The 18,821-nt window shown below is 40.9% G+C and overlaps 1 protein-coding gene across 1 annotated transcript in view; it reads right to left on the reverse strand.

Annotated features, from left to right (window-relative positions):
* Positions 1–18,821, reverse strand: part of LOC126475285 (alanine--glyoxylate aminotransferase-like) — a 98,728-nt gene that overhangs the window by 45,202 nt on the left and 34,705 nt on the right. The window contains exon 3 of the mRNA XM_050103042.1: positions 6,729–6,894. Coding sequence (XP_049958999.1) covers positions 6,729–6,894 — 166 coding nt within the window. The remainder of the gene's footprint in view (positions 1–6,728; positions 6,895–18,821) is intronic.

An 18,821-nucleotide genomic window follows, 5' to 3' on the forward strand; every position in this document is an offset into this window, starting at 1 on the left:
TCCTGTTTAAGCATGATTATGAAACAAGAAACAAATATCAGTATAAGTTACCAACTCGTAGGCTAAAATTGCTAAAACATACTATATGGGTATGAGGCTTGCAGTTGGTGGGGAGGCTTGCGTGCCTCAGCGACACAGATAGCCGTACTGTAGGTGCAACCACAATGGAGGGGTATCTGTTGAGAGGCCAGACAAACGTATGGTTCCTGAAGAGGGGCAGCAGCCTTTTCAATAGTTGCAGGGGCACCAGTCTGGATGATTGACTGATCAGGTCTTGTAACATTAACCAAAACGGCCTTGCTGTGCTGGTACTGCGAACGGCTGAAAGCAAGGGGAAACTACGGCCGTAATTTTTCCTGAGGGCATGTAGCTTTACTGTATGCATAAATGATGATGGCGTCCTCTTGGGTAAAGTATTCCGGAGGTAAAATAGTCCCCCATTCGGATCTCTGGGCGGGGACTACTCAGGAAGACGTTGTTATCAGGAGAAAGAAAACTGGTGTGCTATGGATCGGAGTGTGGAATGTCAGATCCCTTAATCGGGCAGATAGATTAGAAAATTTAAAAAGGGAAATGGACAGGCTAAAGTTAGATATAGTGGGAATTAGTGAAGTTCGGTGGCAGGAGGAACAAGACTTTTGGTCACGTGAATACAGGGTTATAAATACAAAATCAAATAGGGGTAATTCAGGAGTAGCTTAAATAACGAATAAAAAAATATGAGTGTGGGTAAGCTACTACAAACAACATAGTGAATGCATTATTGTGGGCAAGATAGACACAAAGCCCACGCCTGCAACAGGAGTACAAGTTTATATGCCAACTAGCTCTGCAGATTATGAATAAATTGATGAAATGTATGATGAGGTAAAAGAAATTATTCAGGTAGTGAAGGGAGACGAAAATTTAATAGTCATGGGTGATTGGAATTTGAGAGTAGGAAAAGGGAGAGAAGGAAACATAGTAGGTGAATATGGATTGGGGCTAAGAAATGAAAGAGGAAGCCGCCTGGTAGAATTTTGCGTGGAGCATAACTTAATCATAGCTAACACTTGGTTCAAGAATCATGAAAGAAGGTTGTATACATGGAAGAACCCTGGAGATACTAGAAGATATCAGACAGATTATATAATGGTAAGACAGAGATTTAGGAACCAGGTTTTAAATTGTAAGACATTTCCAGGGGCAGATGTGGACTCTGACCACAATCTATTGGTTATGAACTGTAGATTAAAACTGAAGAAACTGCAAAAAGGTGGGAATTTGAGGAGATGAGACCTGGATAAACTGAAAGAACCAGAGGTTGTGGAGAGTTTCAGGAAGAGCATAAAGGAACAGTTGACAAGAATGCGGGAAAGAAATACAGTAGAAGAAGAATGGGTAGCTTTGAGGGATGAAGTGGTGAAGGCAGCAGAGGATAAAGTAGGTAAAAAGACGAGGGCTAGTATAAATTCTTGGGTGACAGAAGAAATACTGAATTTAACTTATGAAAGGAGAAAATATAAAAATGCAGTAAATGAAGCAGGCAAAAAGGAATACAAACGTCTCAAAAATGAGATTGACAGGAAGTGCAAAATGGCTAAGCAGGCATGGCTAGAGGGCAAATGTATGGATGTAGAGGCTTACCTCACTAGGGGTAAGATAGATACTGCCTACAGGAAAATTAAAGAGACCTTTGGAGAAAAGAGAACCACTTGTATGAATATCAAGGGCTCAGATGGAAACCCAGTTCTAAGCAAAGAAGGGAAAGCAGAAAGGTGGAAGGAGTATATAGAGGGACTATACAAGGGCGATGTTCTCAAGGACAATATTATGGAAATGGAAGAGGATGTAGATGAAGATGAAATGGGAGATATGATACTGTGTGAAGAATTTGATAAGAGCACTGAAAGACCTAAGTCGAAACAGGGCCCCAGGAGTAGACAACATTCCATTAGAACTACTGACAGCCTTGGGAGAGCCAGTCCTGACAAAACTCTACCATCTGGTGAGCAAAATGTATGAGACAGGCGAAATACCCTCAGACTTCAAGAAGAATATAATAATTCCAATCCCAAAGAAAGCAAGCGTTGACAGATGTGAAAATTACCGAACTGTCAGTTTAATAAGTCACAGCTGCAAAATATTAACGCGAATTCTTTACAGACGAATGGAAAAACTGGTAGAAGCCGACCTCGGGGAAGATCAGTTTGGATTCCGTAGAAATATGGGAACACGTGAGGCAATACTGACCCTATGATTTATCTTAGAAGCTAGATTAAGAAAAGGCAAACCTACATTTCTAGCATTTGCAGACTTGGAGAAAGCTTTTGACAATGTTGATTGGAATAATCTCTTTCAAATTCTGAAGGTGGCAGAGGTAAAATACAGGGAGCGAAAGGCTATTTAGAATTTGTACAGAAACCAGATGGCAGTTATAAGAGTCGAGGGACATGAAAGGGAAGCAGTGGTTGGGAAAGGAGTGAGACAGGGTTGTAGCCTCTCCCCGATTTTATTCAATCTGTATATTGAGCAAACAGTAAAGGAAACAAAAGAAAAATTCGGAGTAGGTATTAAAATCCATGGAGAAGAAATAAAAACTTTAAGGTTCGCCGATGACATTGTAATTCTGTCAGAGACAGCAAAGGACTTGGAAGAGCAGTTGAACAGAATGTGCAGTGTCTTGAAGGGAGGATATAAGATGAACATCAACAAAAGCGAAACAAGGATAATGGAACGTAGTCAAATTAAGTCGGGCGATGCTGAGGGAATTAGATTAGGAAATGAGACACTTAAAGTAGTAAATGAGTTTTGCTATTTGGGGAGCAAAGTAACTGATGTTGGTCGAAGTAGAGAGGATATAAAATGTAGACTGGCAATGGCTAGGAAAGCGTTTCTGAAGAAGAGAAATTTGTTAACATCGAGTATAGATTTAAATGTCAGGAAGTCGTTTCTGAAAGTATTTGTATGGAGTGTAGCCATGTATGGAAGTGAAACATGGACAATAAATAGTTTGGACAAGAAGAGAATAGAAGCCTTTGAAATGTGGTGCTACAGAAGAATGCTGAAGATTAGATGGGTAGATCACGTAACTAATGAGGAAGTATTGAATAGGATTGGAGAGAAGAGGAGATTGTGGCACAACTTGACAAGAAGAATGGATCAGTTGGTAGGACATGTTCTGAGCCATCAAGGGATCACCAACTTAGTATTGGAGGGCAACGTGGAGGGTAAAAATCGTAGAGGGAGGCCAAGAGATGAATACACTAAACAGATTCAGAAGGAAGTAGGCTGCAGTACGTATTGGGAGATGAAGAAGCTTGCACAGGATAGAGTAGCATGGAGAGCTGCATCAAACCAGTCTCAGGACTGAAGACCACAACAACAACAACATGAGGCTGGGAATTAAAGTCTGTGAAAAATTTAAAAATTATGAACCAGAAGAATTTGGACATCATTTAAAAAATACCTAGCAAGTAAATATTATTACAGTGTAGAAGAAGTTATGACTGACTGTCACAAGTAACTGTGCCTGATGTTACATTTTATTCTGCCATGCTAAAAAAGTACTTTAAGTACATACTCATTCTTAATTTTACTTTATTTTCAACATGATTATTTTAAATCATTTTGTGGTACTTAAAATTACAAAATACCTGTAATTATTCTGTATACTTACAATTAGAAATAGCTTTAAACTGACAAGTCACCTATGTCCCAATCATCTGTTTGTATATGACATGTTATGTGACAATAAAGTTTCTATTCAATTCTATTCTACGTAAAAGTAACCAAGAATGTAGGACATTTAGAGAAGAATGGACACAAAACTGTACACAGTAATTTAAATCCTGCACACAGGCTAACAAAAAATAACTTTGGAAGTACTGCTCGATGGGCTCAGTGATAAGAGATGAAGGTGACTGGGCAGCATAAATAAGAAGCAGATGGGAACAATACTTGGAGAACCTCTATAGAAATGAGGTAGTTGAAAATAAGGCACAAAACTCTAATGCCATCAGATCAAAGAGTGAAATAAAAGAAATTAGGAAAGTTTCATGAAATTTTGAAAAGAATGTAGCTTTTTTACTTTCAAGGCAAGCAAGGATTAACGCGTGAGAAAATTAATGCACAATCAGTCTACTATTATGTGTCTTCAAAAACAATCATACAACTAATTTATTGAAGAACAATAGGGAGAATTGTAAATACAATAGGAGAGGAACATTTTTGTTTCAGCAACGATGGGAGACCGATGGGAGAAATTTACCTTTGTGGCTGAAAACAGAAGGAAAAATGTATATTAAAAAAAAGGAAGGATAGGGCGTACAATGCATTCATGGATTTTGAGAAGGTTTTTGTTAATGTGAATGGAATCTGTTTCATCCACATTAACAAATGCCTTCTCAAAATGTTTTTCATTGTTTGTAAATGAGGAATCAACCACAAGGATAGAATAGTAATATATTTTCTTCAAGCATAGGAAACTGGAGTAGTCAGCACCGACAGAATGACAAATGATGTCAAAACCAGGAAAGTTGTGGGGTATGTTTTCCCAGTGTCACCATTAGTATTTGATTGGCATTTGAAGAGCCTGTGAGGGATGTAACGGTTTATCTCATAGCAGGAGCTGTTTGTCACAGACAGGAAATCAGCATGATATGGTCTGCCGATAACACAGTAGCTGTTGCTAATGGACAGGAACTGAGTGAATTATTTTATTAAATGAAATGTGTGCTACCTTATGGGTGTAATATGTGTATAAATTTCAAAAAAATTAAGGTAACAGAGTGTGCTGCAGATGGGTGTGGTGGATGGCCAAATATTGAACTTAGGCTAGAGGCTGTAAAAGAGGAGTTTGAATAGTGTTGTCTTGGAAATTGAATAGATAAAGAAATAAGATCCAAGAAAATTGTAGCAGCACAGAGGCATAAGAATAAAGGCTTTCTGTAAAATGAAACATAATCTAAGACATCAGGAAAAGATCAATGAAAAGCTGTTTTTGTAGCATGATTGTGTGTGCATAAAGTGGACAGAAATGACACAATTAGTACCTTCAAAATGTGGTTTTACCAGAGACCCTTAATGGTCAGGTGGGTTGAGTGTGTAAGAAATGAATGCGTTCTGCAACAGGAATGAATGCGTTCTGCAACAGGTCAACAAAAAACAGTGCCTAATAAAGAACATTATGTATCAAAGAGAAAGAAGGATAGGACATATATAATATCACAAGTGCTTGCTGAAAACTGTAGCCTTAGTTAAAGGGATGATGGAAGAAAAGAGCAGACATTAGAGATCAGAAATGGAGCAAGTGTGAGTCATGTCTGAGGTTTGCATACATTTGAAATCAAGGAGCCACTTTTATGCCAGTGCTATACTGGCCTCCTTCTTAACCACTACAATGCCACAAGTGTGATGAGGCTGAGAATGGTGGCACTGTTGTTACCTCGTCCTTGTCAACCCATTCCATCTTACTGAGGAGCGTAGGATTGTTAGTAAAGTCATGAGTTAGTACAGAACTGAGGACACAATATTGCTGATGCAAAGTAGCTCTGAGAGGGTGTAAATGAGTGACTCCCAAAATCAGATGTCCTCTAATGAAGCTTTTTTTATGAGATTGTGCAGGATGCAAGATGAGAATTAAGTGATGCAGTGTATAAACTGAAAATGTATGCAATGTCAGAAAAAACATTGAAATTGTAGTCTACACCTCAGAAGACCAGAAAACATACAATGTTTGCCAAATTCAAACAAAATGGTTGTATCCTTGTTTTTCCATATGTGTTCCACCAAATGAAAACAGGGCACAGAGAAATGTCACTGTTATGTCTCTATGATGAAATGTATTATTTGTGGCATCTTGAAGTTATAGGATAATATCAAGTTGTGTACCTTATCATACATTTCTGTAACTTTCTCAAAGACTACTGTAAATTTATTTTAATTATCAACTACCATTTAGAGAATACACTCCATCCTTCTGTCCGGTTTTCCTGTACTGTTACCACAGACCAAGTAATGTGTAAAAGTGTGTATGTCAACATGATTGTTACACATTCTCTGTGTTGTGGATTGGCAGGACAGCCAACCCACTAATGTCAGAGGAAGCCGAAAGGCACGCGTTTAAGCTCACGCAGGCTGGTGTGAGGTCTGGAACAGGACAAGGAAATTAGAAATTAGAAAAACGGACGCAGATGGTGGAATACTTAACTTTAATCCATAATGTTGAATGCAGCTCTTTGCTGTACATTATTTACAATATCAATAGTAACTGAACATGGTGCCTTGCTAGGTCGTAGCAAATGACGTAGCTGAAGGCTGTGCTAACTATCGTCTCGGCAAATGAGAGCGTATTTTGTCAGTGAACCACTGCTAGCAAAGTCTGTTGTACAACTGGGGCGAGTGCTAGGAAGTCTCTCTAGACCTGCCGTGTGGCGGCGCTCGGTCTGCAATCACTGATAGTGGCGACACGCGGATCCGACGTATACTAACGGACCGCGGCCGATTTAAAGGCTACCACCTAGCAAGTGTGGTGTCTGGCGGTGACACCACACTCTGAATAGCAATTGCATATTAAAATAAATTAACAGCAGTCTTCAAAACATATATGCCACAGTTAGCAATGGAAATGATACAACTGCAGTGGAACAGGAGTAATAAATATTTATTGTAGTATTCACCATTACTCTTGTTTTTAGCTTCTTGTGTATTTCATTTAACTGAAAGAAATGGATGTATCAAGCACATACTTATGACACAGTGGTCCAATATGCTGCACATCCTGTAGAACTCCAATTGAGCTCTCTGCCTGTACTATGAAAAATATCTGTGGTTTATACTTTTGTAATGCTTCCTCAATCTCATTCAAAGTGAATGTCTTCCCATGAGTTGTTTCTATTATATGTACAGTTGCCCCTGCAAAATATAGCCAGTAACAATTCTTTTTAAAATGGAAAAACTTAAAATAATTATAATAATTTTACAGTTAAAATTATATTTAAAAACACTGAAAATTCTAAATGAATTTGAAACTTTAAGTCTACGAACTATGTTGAATCAGAAATGAGTAACCTTGCTGAAACTACAGTCATGTTCACTCATTCGTAAATGATGAATCACAACTGTGACCAACAGAAACATTTTACAGGAAACCAAGAAAATTTTTAAGATACTGAATACAAATTAAAACTTGCCAGGCAATGTAAAGTGGGTCAATCAGAGTAATAATACAGCCACTATGTGCTAGCATTAATTAATTAATTCATTTTAATAATTTACACATTGTGTTCTGTAAATCTCACCATAAAGAAGAGCCTTAAAGGATGAGGAATGAATCAAGCTCCTGGCATGCACCTACTTCTCCTTTAAGAGAAAGGTATATAAACAACATGGACACCCACATGCTACCCTCATATGCCAGCCTTTTTATGGGCCAGTAGAAAAACATTCCTAATCTCTCAAAATCTCAAATCTTTGTCTGGTTCAGGTTCAATGATGGTATCTTCACAATGCAGACCCAAGGCCCAGACGCCCTATCCTCATTCTGCCACAACCTCGTCTTCTTCTCCCCCACCTTCTTTGCCTGGCCCTCCTCAACCAAATGTGCCATCTTCTTGAATTTTGATGTACACCTCTTTAACCACTAACCACCAACAGTACCTGCATTTCAAAAGCTGTCATTCCTTCCACACCAAAAAAGTAGCTCCCATACAGCCTGGCCACCCATGATCAGTTTATCTGCCATGACAAGAACTTCATGGCCCAGAATGCTGAAGGTCTCGCAAAGGCCTTCATAGACAAACCTAGGTCACAAACAGATTTTCTGTGCCATATCCTCACAAACTTAATCCTCCCACTACCTACAAGAATCAGTTACAAAGGTGTGCTGCCTTATCATCCGATGTCACACTGGACTGGAAAAGTGAACCATACCCTTCACCAGGGCTTTGATTATCTATTATCATGCTCAGAAATGAGGGACACCCTACCTAAAATCCTTCCCACCCAATCTAAAGTAGTATTCTATTGTCCGCCCGCTGTAAATCATATCCCTGTGGAAGACCTACAAGGAAGACCTGCCCAGTTCATCCACCCAGCACTTCCTAGTCCTTTCCTGTCACAGATTTATCCTACACCATCAGAAGCAAGGCCACCTGTGAAAACAGTCGTGTCATAAACCAACTCTGCTGCAATCACTGCTCAGCTTTTTATGTCAGTACGACAAATAATCAGCTTTCTAGCAGAATGAATGACCACCACCAAACAGTGGCCAATAACAGAGTTGACCAACCCATGGCACAACATCCTCAATTTCAATGGTTGCTTCACAACCCAGGCCATCTGTATTCTTCCCTCCAAGCAACTTTTCTGACTAAACAAACAGGGGTTATCCTTGCAATACATCCTTGACTCCTGTAACCATTCTGGCTTCAGTCTCCATTAACTCATTCACCCTACATTCTCCACACAACAGGTTCTCCATCTTCTGCCCTGCCACTTCCTCTCAGTCCACATCTCCATCTCACTTTCATAGTGTACCACACCCCACTGGCTGTGGGACCCATGCATCACATGCCAGCCTGTGCACCTACCATCCCCCTGTCCTTCATTCCTACTCAGCAAACCTGCTCCCTCCTCTGAGCTGATAGCTACACACTCCCAACCCCATTTCCTGCCTTCTGCCTCTCTCTTCCTCTGCCCAACATACCCCACACATCTGCCAAAATGTAGTTCCAGCATGGTGTATCGAGAATATGACAACGTAGGGCACAGGTGTGTGTGTGTGTGTGTGTGTGTGTGTGTGTGTGTGTGTGTGTGTGTGTGTGTGTGTGTGTGTGTGTGTATATGTATATTTGTACTCTAACTTGACAAAGGATTTCTTCTGAAAGCTAGCAAATATTCTTTGTCCTTTTTGGGTGCTTGTCGATGACTCAATACTTTTGCTACTTGGTGAGTCTTCTCCTTTACTCTTCTTAAAGTATCCACATTGTACATCAGCACATGGAAGCAGCCAGAGGAAATTACTTCTTTAAGGCATACTAACAAAGGGTTATGATTAGTGCTAATCAAGTTGATAATTATAGGGATTACTTGTAGACTGATGTGTATATGTGCAAAAGAAGAAAATCACATATTTTCAAGTAAGCTGCTGCTTCTTCTGTTACAACATGCTGCTGCTGTTTTTATTAAGCATTTTTGTAAATTAACTTATTTCAGAAACCATTAGCATTTGTCTACATCCAGGAAAAGTTAAACACCAGTTTAATGAACATTAGTATTAAGCACAATTCACAACTCTGTGTCCCAAAATTGCAATAAATTATAGATCAAGTACAGAGGTTCAGGTACACAACATTATTGCTTTCACATGTAGCTCTTTTTGATGGGCTGGAATAGGATGAGCTGGTGGATGCATAGGACAGGTACTGCATCTGAGCTTCCACGGGTGTATGGCACACATGGTTGGGGATTGAGAGAATGCGGGAGTTGGGTGTACAGACGGACATGGGAATTTTGTACATTGGGTCAGCAGTGACATGCCACTTTGTGAGAGGAAGGATTGCACATAAGATACTTATTTCCAAATCTGATGTAACTTTTGAACAACCTTTTCTGTGTGCATGATCACCAACAAATTGTCTGCCCTAGTGAATGGCCAATGTCAGAGTGTTGTTATAAGCAGATTTGTCCACCCATTAGCGGAACACAATACTGAGCAAAACATGCTCAACTTCAGGGCTGCTTCACAACCTATGCCATCTGGATCCTCCCCCTTCCACAGTGACAGTGTCTGAATGAAACAGGCAAAAATTGTCATTGCAACATACCTCTCCCTCCTGAAAGCCTCCCAGCCTCAGTCTCCACTGTCCCACACTCACCTCCACTTCTGTACTGGTGCCACCACTTCACTCATTCTACTCTTATACTCTGTTCTCCAAAATCATCCTCCTACTCTGTTCTATTGCCCCCACCCTGCTCAATCCCTCTAGTGTGTGCCACGTGCCACATGCAACATCCCTTGCCACTGTCAGAGTGACCTCATCGGTGCAACATTTCTATCTCATTCACTTGGTGCCTCTCCTTCCCAGGCAGCAGCCACCTTTTGTAAAGGTACTGCCCTAATGGCTATTTCCCAGAGCAGTGACTTTCCTATTTCAAAAGTTGTGTTATCATTTTAATACTTGTATTTTGTATGCAATAAGCTAATAAATATGTTTGTTCAAATGATTCAATATCCTACAGAAAATATCTGCAATTATTACATTAAGTAAATTGTTTGCAATGAGATCTTGTGAACAGAGTTATGAGGGAGTTGGATGAAGAGGTTGTTGTTCCCCCCTCCCCCCCCCCCCCCCCCAATCGGTCTTTTGACTGGTATGATTTTTCAACCACATCATCTCAGCGTAGCACTTGCAACCTACTTCCTCAGTTATTTGCTGGATGTAACCCAGTCTCTATCTTCCTCTACAGGTTTTACTCTCTACAGCTCCCTCTAGTACCATGGAAGTTATTCCCTGATGTCTTAAAAGATGTCATATCATTCTGTCCCTTCTTCTTGTCAGCATTTCCCACATATTCCTTTCCTCTCTGATTCTGCACAGAACCTCCTCATTCCTTGCCTTATCAGTCCACCTAATTTTCAACATTCACATGTAGCACCACATCTCAAATGCTTCAATTCTCTTCTGTCTCGGTTTTCCTACAGTCTGTGTTTCACTATCATATAATACTGTGCAACAAATGCACATTTTCAGAAATTTCTTCCTCAAATTGATGCCTATGTTTGATACTAACAAATTTATCTCAGCCAGCAACGCCCTTTCTGCCAGTGCTAGTCTGATTTTCATGTCCCTCTTGCTCCATCTGTCATTGGTTATTTTGCTGAATAGGCTGTAGAATTCCTAACTTCATCTACTTTGTGACTATCAATCCTGATGTTAAGTTTCTTGCTTTTCTCATTTCTGTTACTTCTCATTACTTTCATCTTTCTTCAATTTACTCCCAATCCATATTGTGTGCTCATTAGATTCTTCATTCCATTCAGCAGGTCATGTAATTCTTCTTCCCTTTTACTCAGGTTAGCAATGTCATCAGCGAATCATATCATTGATATCATTTCGCCTCAAATTTTAATTCCACTCCTGAACCTTCATTTATTTCCATCATTGCTTCTTCAGTGTATAGATTGGAGGATAGGGGCTAAAGACTACATCCCTGTTTTACACACATTTTAATCTGAGCACTTCATTCTGGGTCTTCTACTCTTATTATTCCTCTTGGCTCTTGTACATGTGTATATCAGCCATCTCTCCCTATAGCTTAACCCTACTTTCTTCAGAATTTTGAACATCATGCATCATTTGACATTGTCAAATGTTTTTCCAGGTCAGCAAAACCTAAGAACAATCTTGATTTTTCTTTAGTCTTGCTTCCACTATCAACCACAATGTCAGAATCGTCTCTCTGGCCCCTTCACCTTTGCTAAAGCCAAATTGATTGTCATCTAACACGTCAATCAATGAGGGTTACTTAATGAGACACATACACATGGGACTGTGTACAGTGTAATGATTCAAACAGTTTTCTTTGTAATGTTCAATGACATGGAGCTTGTGATCATCACATATATTTACTTCTGGGCACTGGTGGTGTAAAAAAATATATGCTGCAAGAAGAGAAGGTTCATGTGCTAATTTTTCTAAAGCAATCAGGTAGGCACGGTGTACTGCCTTGGAAACACAGTGACCATAATGTAATTTTTTATTATATATTAAAAAAACTTATAAATATGCAGCATGTAGCCATAACTACAAATTAATTTGTTGTTTGAATGCAATATGACTCATTCCATATCATTACAATTTTCATGCAAATGACCCATGGACCATGAAACTAATTAACTAATAAAGTCAGCTCACACAAACGGTGTTATAGTGGGCTGCAACTTATTACCAGTGCGTCATCAGATACAATGCTTACAAAGAAGAGAAAAGGAGGATAGTAAAACATCAGAAACTGAAATCATAAATAAAATTTACATGTATATACAACTATATGTACTTGAATATATTACATAGTAACTCTTTGAACAGTCCCAGAGAGATGCTTATAATATAAACATATTTGTGCTGTGATTGTTGTATCTGAAGACTACAGCAAATTATCTAGCAGTATAAAATTGGCAACACTCAAATGTAAGATTAGAAATATTCACAGTATAAAATTTATCACAAGACAAAGCAGTCTAAAGGTCAAATCAAATAAAAATTACTTAACCATCAGTATTGATAAGATAAATATGCACTAGATATAGGACAGATGACAGATGTGATCCACAGGTAGAAAGTGGTTGAAAGTGTACAAGAAGAAGATCAAAACCACTGTTCTATCAGTCTACTAGTAGACAAGCTGGCAGAAGAAGGTACCTCAGTGTACAAAAAAGTGAAAAAACATGGTGAAGAGGCTTCTTAACAGACCAGAAAAGTCTTTGAAAAGGGCTTTCTTAGGAAACACTTTGTTCATTTAACAACTATTGGAAGTATTTTTTAATGTAATAAAAATTTAAAGCTCTTAGAGTATACAAATACCATCCTTTAGGAAAATAATGACACTTATGAGAATGTTGATCTCTTTTTGAGATTAAACTTTAAACCACTTGCTTTAAATCAGTCTTAGATTACAATATTTTTAAACCTGTTATGTATCATCTGAGATGTATCTAGTAAGGTTGAGTTTGGATCATTGATTATTGGGTTGTGTGTCCATCAAACATGACAGTTTTTGAACCACCCTTTAAAGTCATTGGTAAATCATTTATTTAGGTTAAGAACAAGAGCAGGCTCTGTACTGGTCCCTTGTTGGATTTACATTTTGTCAATGTGACTCTCTACTTACTATTGTTTACAACTATAATTTTGTGACCCACCTAGTAAAAGGCTTTTGCAAGGTACAAAATACACCATAATGCTTGGCAAATGGCTCTGAGCACTATGGGACTCAACTACTGTGGTCATAAGTCCCCTAGAACTTAGAACTACTTAAACCTAACTAACCTAAGGACATCACAAACATCCATGCCCGAGGCAGGATTCGAACCTGCGACCGTAGCGGTCGCGCGGTTCCAGACTGTAGCGCCTTTAACCGCTCGGCCACTCCGGCCGGCACCATAATGCTAACTTATTTTGTTTAGTTATAGTAAGATTTCAGTTCTGAAGTCCTGTATTGCTTTCTCTGTGGAGAATCCTTCAAAAATCTAAACGTTTCCAGTTAAGAAACTCTGCCAGATGAATGAGTCTGTGTTCTATAGTAGATTACTATCTCAAAACTTTTGAAAAATTATGGAAGGAGTCAAGTGGGCCTGAAGATAGAGGCAGTTTAACTATTTGCAATTTTGTCATATTTAAATCTGCCAGGAAATATACCCTGAATCATTGACTGATTACAATGGTAGCTTAAGAGTTGTGGCAGCTGAGCCACAAAAATGTATGAATGGGCCAGAGCCATTCATGGACAGCCTAAGTTAGCTATGTCAGATATCCATTGACATGTAAACCTAGCAATAACCAAAATTCTGGCAGCATTTGGCTTGCATGGATGCAGGTCAGCAAAAAAAAGCAATGGCAGTGCAAAATGAACCACCGTTCAGTACAGACACATTTTTTGAGAGTCTGTAACTTCAATCCATGGACTACATGAGTTGAGCTTAATGCAAGCTCCCCACAGACCCTTACAGAAGTTTGTTTGATACTATCCATCCATTTCCGCCTTCTCTTCATTGCATCTTTGAAATAAACGGCACCCCGAGAACGATGTTCATTTCATTCTGGACATGCATCCACCTGTTCTCCTGCGGTCACATGGTTGGATGATGAGCTCATCACTGAGGAGAATACACCCTCTGGGATCAATGTTCAAGTGGAACCGTTATGAAAACACAATTATTGCAATCGCCAGTTAGTGGACATTGTGATCTGATTTCCTTTTTTATCACTTGTTAATTTACTCATCTGGCAGAATAAATACATTTTTGCAAGTGTACTGATCAGTTCCCATTACCACACCATCACCATAGCCTACATCCTGAACAAAGTGCCTGGGTACAAAAGTAAAGTTAGCTCACTGCACAACTGTCATGTAACCGGTGATACCCACACATTTCTACTTCACTGCTGACCTCAACATGATCACTATGCAAAGTATGTGGTGACAAACATTCATTGATGTGAATGACACAGAACAGTGACTGATCTACCACTTATGTCCTCATGTACAAAGAGTGAGTATGTGAAAAAACCGTCATGTACTACGAGCTGAAGCAAAGTGACAACTTTGGAAGAACTGTGAAAGACAGTAGACAGTAAACAAAACACAGTAGACAGTTAGATCAAGACTATGCAGCTGAAGTGTGGGACATCATCACCATCCCATCAATGCGGTCTTTTTGTAAGTGACTTAAAGAAAAGTTAATCTGATGAATTTCATCATCACAGTAACAACAGGTACATCAGCTGCTGTGCCAAGAGGACTGCAGTGACAAGAGGCCATCTCAGTTCTTGCGCCATTTGTGGAGCCTTGCACAGTTTGACATGTTCCTGGACTCGCTGCTGCTTGCCATCTGGATGTATAGTCTTCCAGCACAAGTGCAGGCGGTCATTGCCACACAAACAGAAAAGCAGCTGGATGCAGTCAAGGACTTGCGGATAGGGTGCAAGATGTGTTGGCAGTGGAGCCCAATACTCCTGCTGCAGCAGCTTACAATGTTGTGACCATGTCGACAAACTTGACCTCACAGCAACATGCATCTCTGGCAGGCACCAGCATGGACTCCTACCTGCCCCACCTAGTTCAGGACTTAGCCGCACAGGTGGCAACAGTCAGCATGATGCAGGTCAACCAGTTTAGATTAGATTAGTTTTCGTTCCATAGATCCGTGCTGAGGAGATCCTCGTGGATGTGGAACATGTCAATCTTTTTTTTTTTTTTTTTTTTTTTTTTAAGCTGAAGTAACAATACTAATAGTATGAATATACACAATACATCATTTGTTTCTATTAAAAAATTTGTCAATGGAGTAGAAGGAGTTGGCCACTAGTAAGTCTTTCGGGCTCCTTTTAAACTGATCTTTATTTGTAACTAAATTTTTTATTTTTACTGGCAAATTACTGAAGATGAGTGTTCCCGAGTAGTGGACCCCTTTTTGAACTAAAGTAAGTGCTTTTAAGTCCTTGTGCAGATCATTTTTGTTCCTGGTATTGTATGTATGAACTGAGCTGTTTGTTGGAAAAAGAGATATATTATTTAGGACAAATTTCATTAATGAGCAAATATACTGAGAGGCAGTAGTTAGTATACCCAGTTCTTTGAAGAGGTTTCTACAGGACGTCCATGAATTTACTCCACAAATAATACGTATTACACGCTTTTGGACTCTGAAAACTTTTGTTTGACTTGAAGAGTTACCCCAAAATATTATACCGTATGATATTATGGAATGAAAATAGGCAAAGTATGCAAGCTTTTTCATTTTTATGTCACCTATGTCTGCTAACACTCGAACTGCAAATACAGATTTGTTAAGGCATTTCTGTAGTTCTGTGGTGTGCTCTTCCCAACTGAATTTATTATCAAGTTGTAATCCCAGGAATTTAAGACTGTCAACCTCTTCTATCTGCTCTTCTTCATATTTTATGCATATGCTGGGTGGAAACCTCTTACAGGTTCTGAATTGCATATAGTGAGTCTTTTTGAAGTTTAATGTCAGTGAGTTGGTGCACTCATGGAGAGTTAGTCACTGTCCTCACCCATCCAGCCCCCTCCCTGTTCCCATCCCAGCACTACACTGATACGTAACAAATAAGGCAGTAGAACAAGTTATGTGCCAAATGCAAACACTAGAACAAAGCAGACCAAAGAAGCAAAAGCCACAAAGATAGGGCGCTCTGTGCCAGAGATGCCACAGAGTCCCCACCCGGTAGTGTGGAGCACAGCAGAGGGAAGCTTCATTACATGAATTCATAATCTTGGTGCCAGCTCAGTTGCTTTGGCGGTGGCTGGGGTGGGAAGTCGGGGGCATCAGTGTCAGCAGTGCAGGAGTCCCTTGGTTCCAGTGGCTGCACAGGCAGAGACACATCAACTGAAGACAGGTTGGCAGCATTGGGGGGCAGCTTGGTGAGTGACCATGCCGGTTTCAGTCATTTAACAGACACTGCCCACAGCCATCCATGTAGGTGGATGATGACTGTGTTCATACTGCAACATAGCATGCAGTGAGGTCCTGAATAAAGTGGCTGTAGGGCTGCTCGCACAGTGTCGTCCCACAGCATCACAAAGTCACACGAAGCAAGGTCCTTGTGGATGAACACAGGTGGGATGGTGTGGGGGCAGGGAAGGCGGGTGCAGAGATGTGTGATGTGGGTACAAACCCGCTCGACCAGGGTGGGAAGATCCTCGGTTGCAGGTGACGGTGAATCCTCAATGCACTCAGCGGGAAGAAGGAGGGGTTCCCCATGTAGAATCTCAGTGAGCGAGCATTCAAATATTCTTTATGGGCTGATTGAATACCCAGCAGGATCCACAGGAGGGCCTCTGACCACAGGCCGCCTTGCCACATTAGTGCGGCCTTGAGTGTGCGGTGCCACTGCTTAACCAGGCGATTTGCCTTCAGGTGGTAAGCCATCTACATCTACATCTACATCCATACTCCGCAAGCCACCTGATGGTGTGTGGCGGAGGGTACCTTCAGTACCTCTATTGGTTCTCCCTTCTATTCCAGTCTCGTATTGTTCGTGGAAAGAAGGATTGTCGATATGCTTCTGTGTGGGCTCTAATCTCCCTGATTTTATCCTCATGGTCTCTTCGGGAGATATACGTAGGAGGGAGCAATATACTGCTTGACTCTTCGGTGAAGGTATGTTCTCGAAACTTTAACAAATGCCCCTACCGAGCTACTGAGTGTCTCTCCTGCAGAGTCTTCCTCTGGAGGCCATGGTGTGAAACTTGGCTATGCCACTGAGTTTGCAGAGTCATGCAAAGAGGGTGGACTCAAAATGGCGTCCCTGGTTGGTCATGAGAGACAGAGGACAGCCAAAGTGAGCAACCCACACCGAGGCATAAGAATGGGCAACGGTCTCGGCAGTGATGTCAATAAGTGGGACTGCCTCGACCCATCAGATCACACGGTCAATGATCGATAAGATGTATCTGTAACCTTTGGAATGGGGGAGGGGACCAACGATGCCAATATGGACATACCAAAAATTCCCCTTTGGATTGTCAAACTTGCCCAATGGAGATTGAGTGTGCCTGCCAACCTTGCTGTGCTGGCTCAGAATGCATGCATGGCTCCAAGTGCGACAGTCATGCTTCACACCGGCCTGACAAAGTGCTCTGTAACCAGCCACATCATGACTCACATTCCAGGGTGGGCTAAACCATACAAGGCTGTAAAGATCCTATGATGAAGGGTGGTAGGGACAAGGTGGTGGAGTCTACCCATAGAGATGTCACAAAGGACAGGGATTGTTGACCCAGGTAGCATATGGGGCTGGACAGAGAGCGATGATTCATTGTCTGATATTATTCGCTGTACATCATCATTGTTGGCCTGTAGTTGGGCGAGCTCCTCCAGATTCAGCAATGCAGTTAGCATGCAGATGCAGAAAAGGTAGTCTGCCAGAATGTTCTCCATGCTGCGGATATAGCACACATCGGAAGAGTGCTGATAGATGTAGTCCATATGATGGAAATCTCTCGGTGGAATGTCCTTAGCCAGATTATGAATAGCATCCACAAGTGGCTTGTGATCTGCATAGATACTGATAGGTTGCCCCTTGAAGTCACTACAGAAGTGTTTAATTGCCTTGCATACAGCGAGGAGCTCATGGTCGAAAGCTGACCACTTGCACTGGCTCTTAGTCAGATTCTGGGAAAAGAAGTGGAGGGGTTGGGTGGAGTCAGTGGTGTGCTACTGCAAAACAGCACCCACAGTTTAGTCACTGGCATCAGCCGTGATCGAGACACGGGCCTCAGGGTCAGGGTGGGCAAGTGTGATGGCTTTGGTGAGGGTAGTTTTAAGGTTACCAAAAGCATGAAGCAGGGGTTTGGTCCACTCCACCTTTCGTTTCCCAGTGGTGTTTTTGTCGGAGAGAGCATCAGTGAAGGCCATTTGGACAGAAGCAGCTTGAGGAATATGGCGGTGGCAAAAGTTTGCCATACCCAGAAAATGATGCAGCTGAGCATAATCCTCAGGGAGAGGAAGATCAAGTATGGTTTCAACACGAGAACTCATCAGTCGGAGGCCTCTGGCAGAGACAGTATGGCCTAGGAAGGTAAATGATGTGGAGCACAGTTGAGATTTATCATGGTTGATCACCATGCCATTGTCAGTGAGGGCCAAATGGAATGTGTCAAGGTGAACTTGATGCTCCTCAGTGGAGGAGGGAAAGATCAGTACATGATCCAAGTAAACATAAGCAAATGGCAGAGGGAGAAAAATGGAATCAATGAACCGGCACCATGTCTGTGCAGCATTTTTCACTCCATAAGGCATGTAACAGTATTCAAATAGGCCAAAGGGTGTGATGATGCCATCTTTGGAATATCCAGTGGATGCTTAGGGATCTGATGATATGCCTTGGAACAATCTAAAATGAATAAAAAGTTAGAACCATGGAGTAATTGCATGAAATCCTGGCTTTGTGGGATGGGGTATTTATTGATAATGGTGAGAGCATTAAGAGACCTGTAGTCCCCACACATGCATAAGGTGTCATCCATTTTGGGAACAAGATGAATAGATGAAGACCAGTTGCTATCAGAGGAGCAGAGGCCGTCCGAAGCCAACA

This window comes from Schistocerca serialis, chromosome 4 (genome assembly GCF_023864345.2).
Source record: "Schistocerca serialis cubense isolate TAMUIC-IGC-003099 chromosome 4, iqSchSeri2.2, whole genome shotgun sequence".
Classification (NCBI taxonomy): Eukaryota; Metazoa; Arthropoda; class Insecta; order Orthoptera; family Acrididae; genus Schistocerca; species Schistocerca serialis.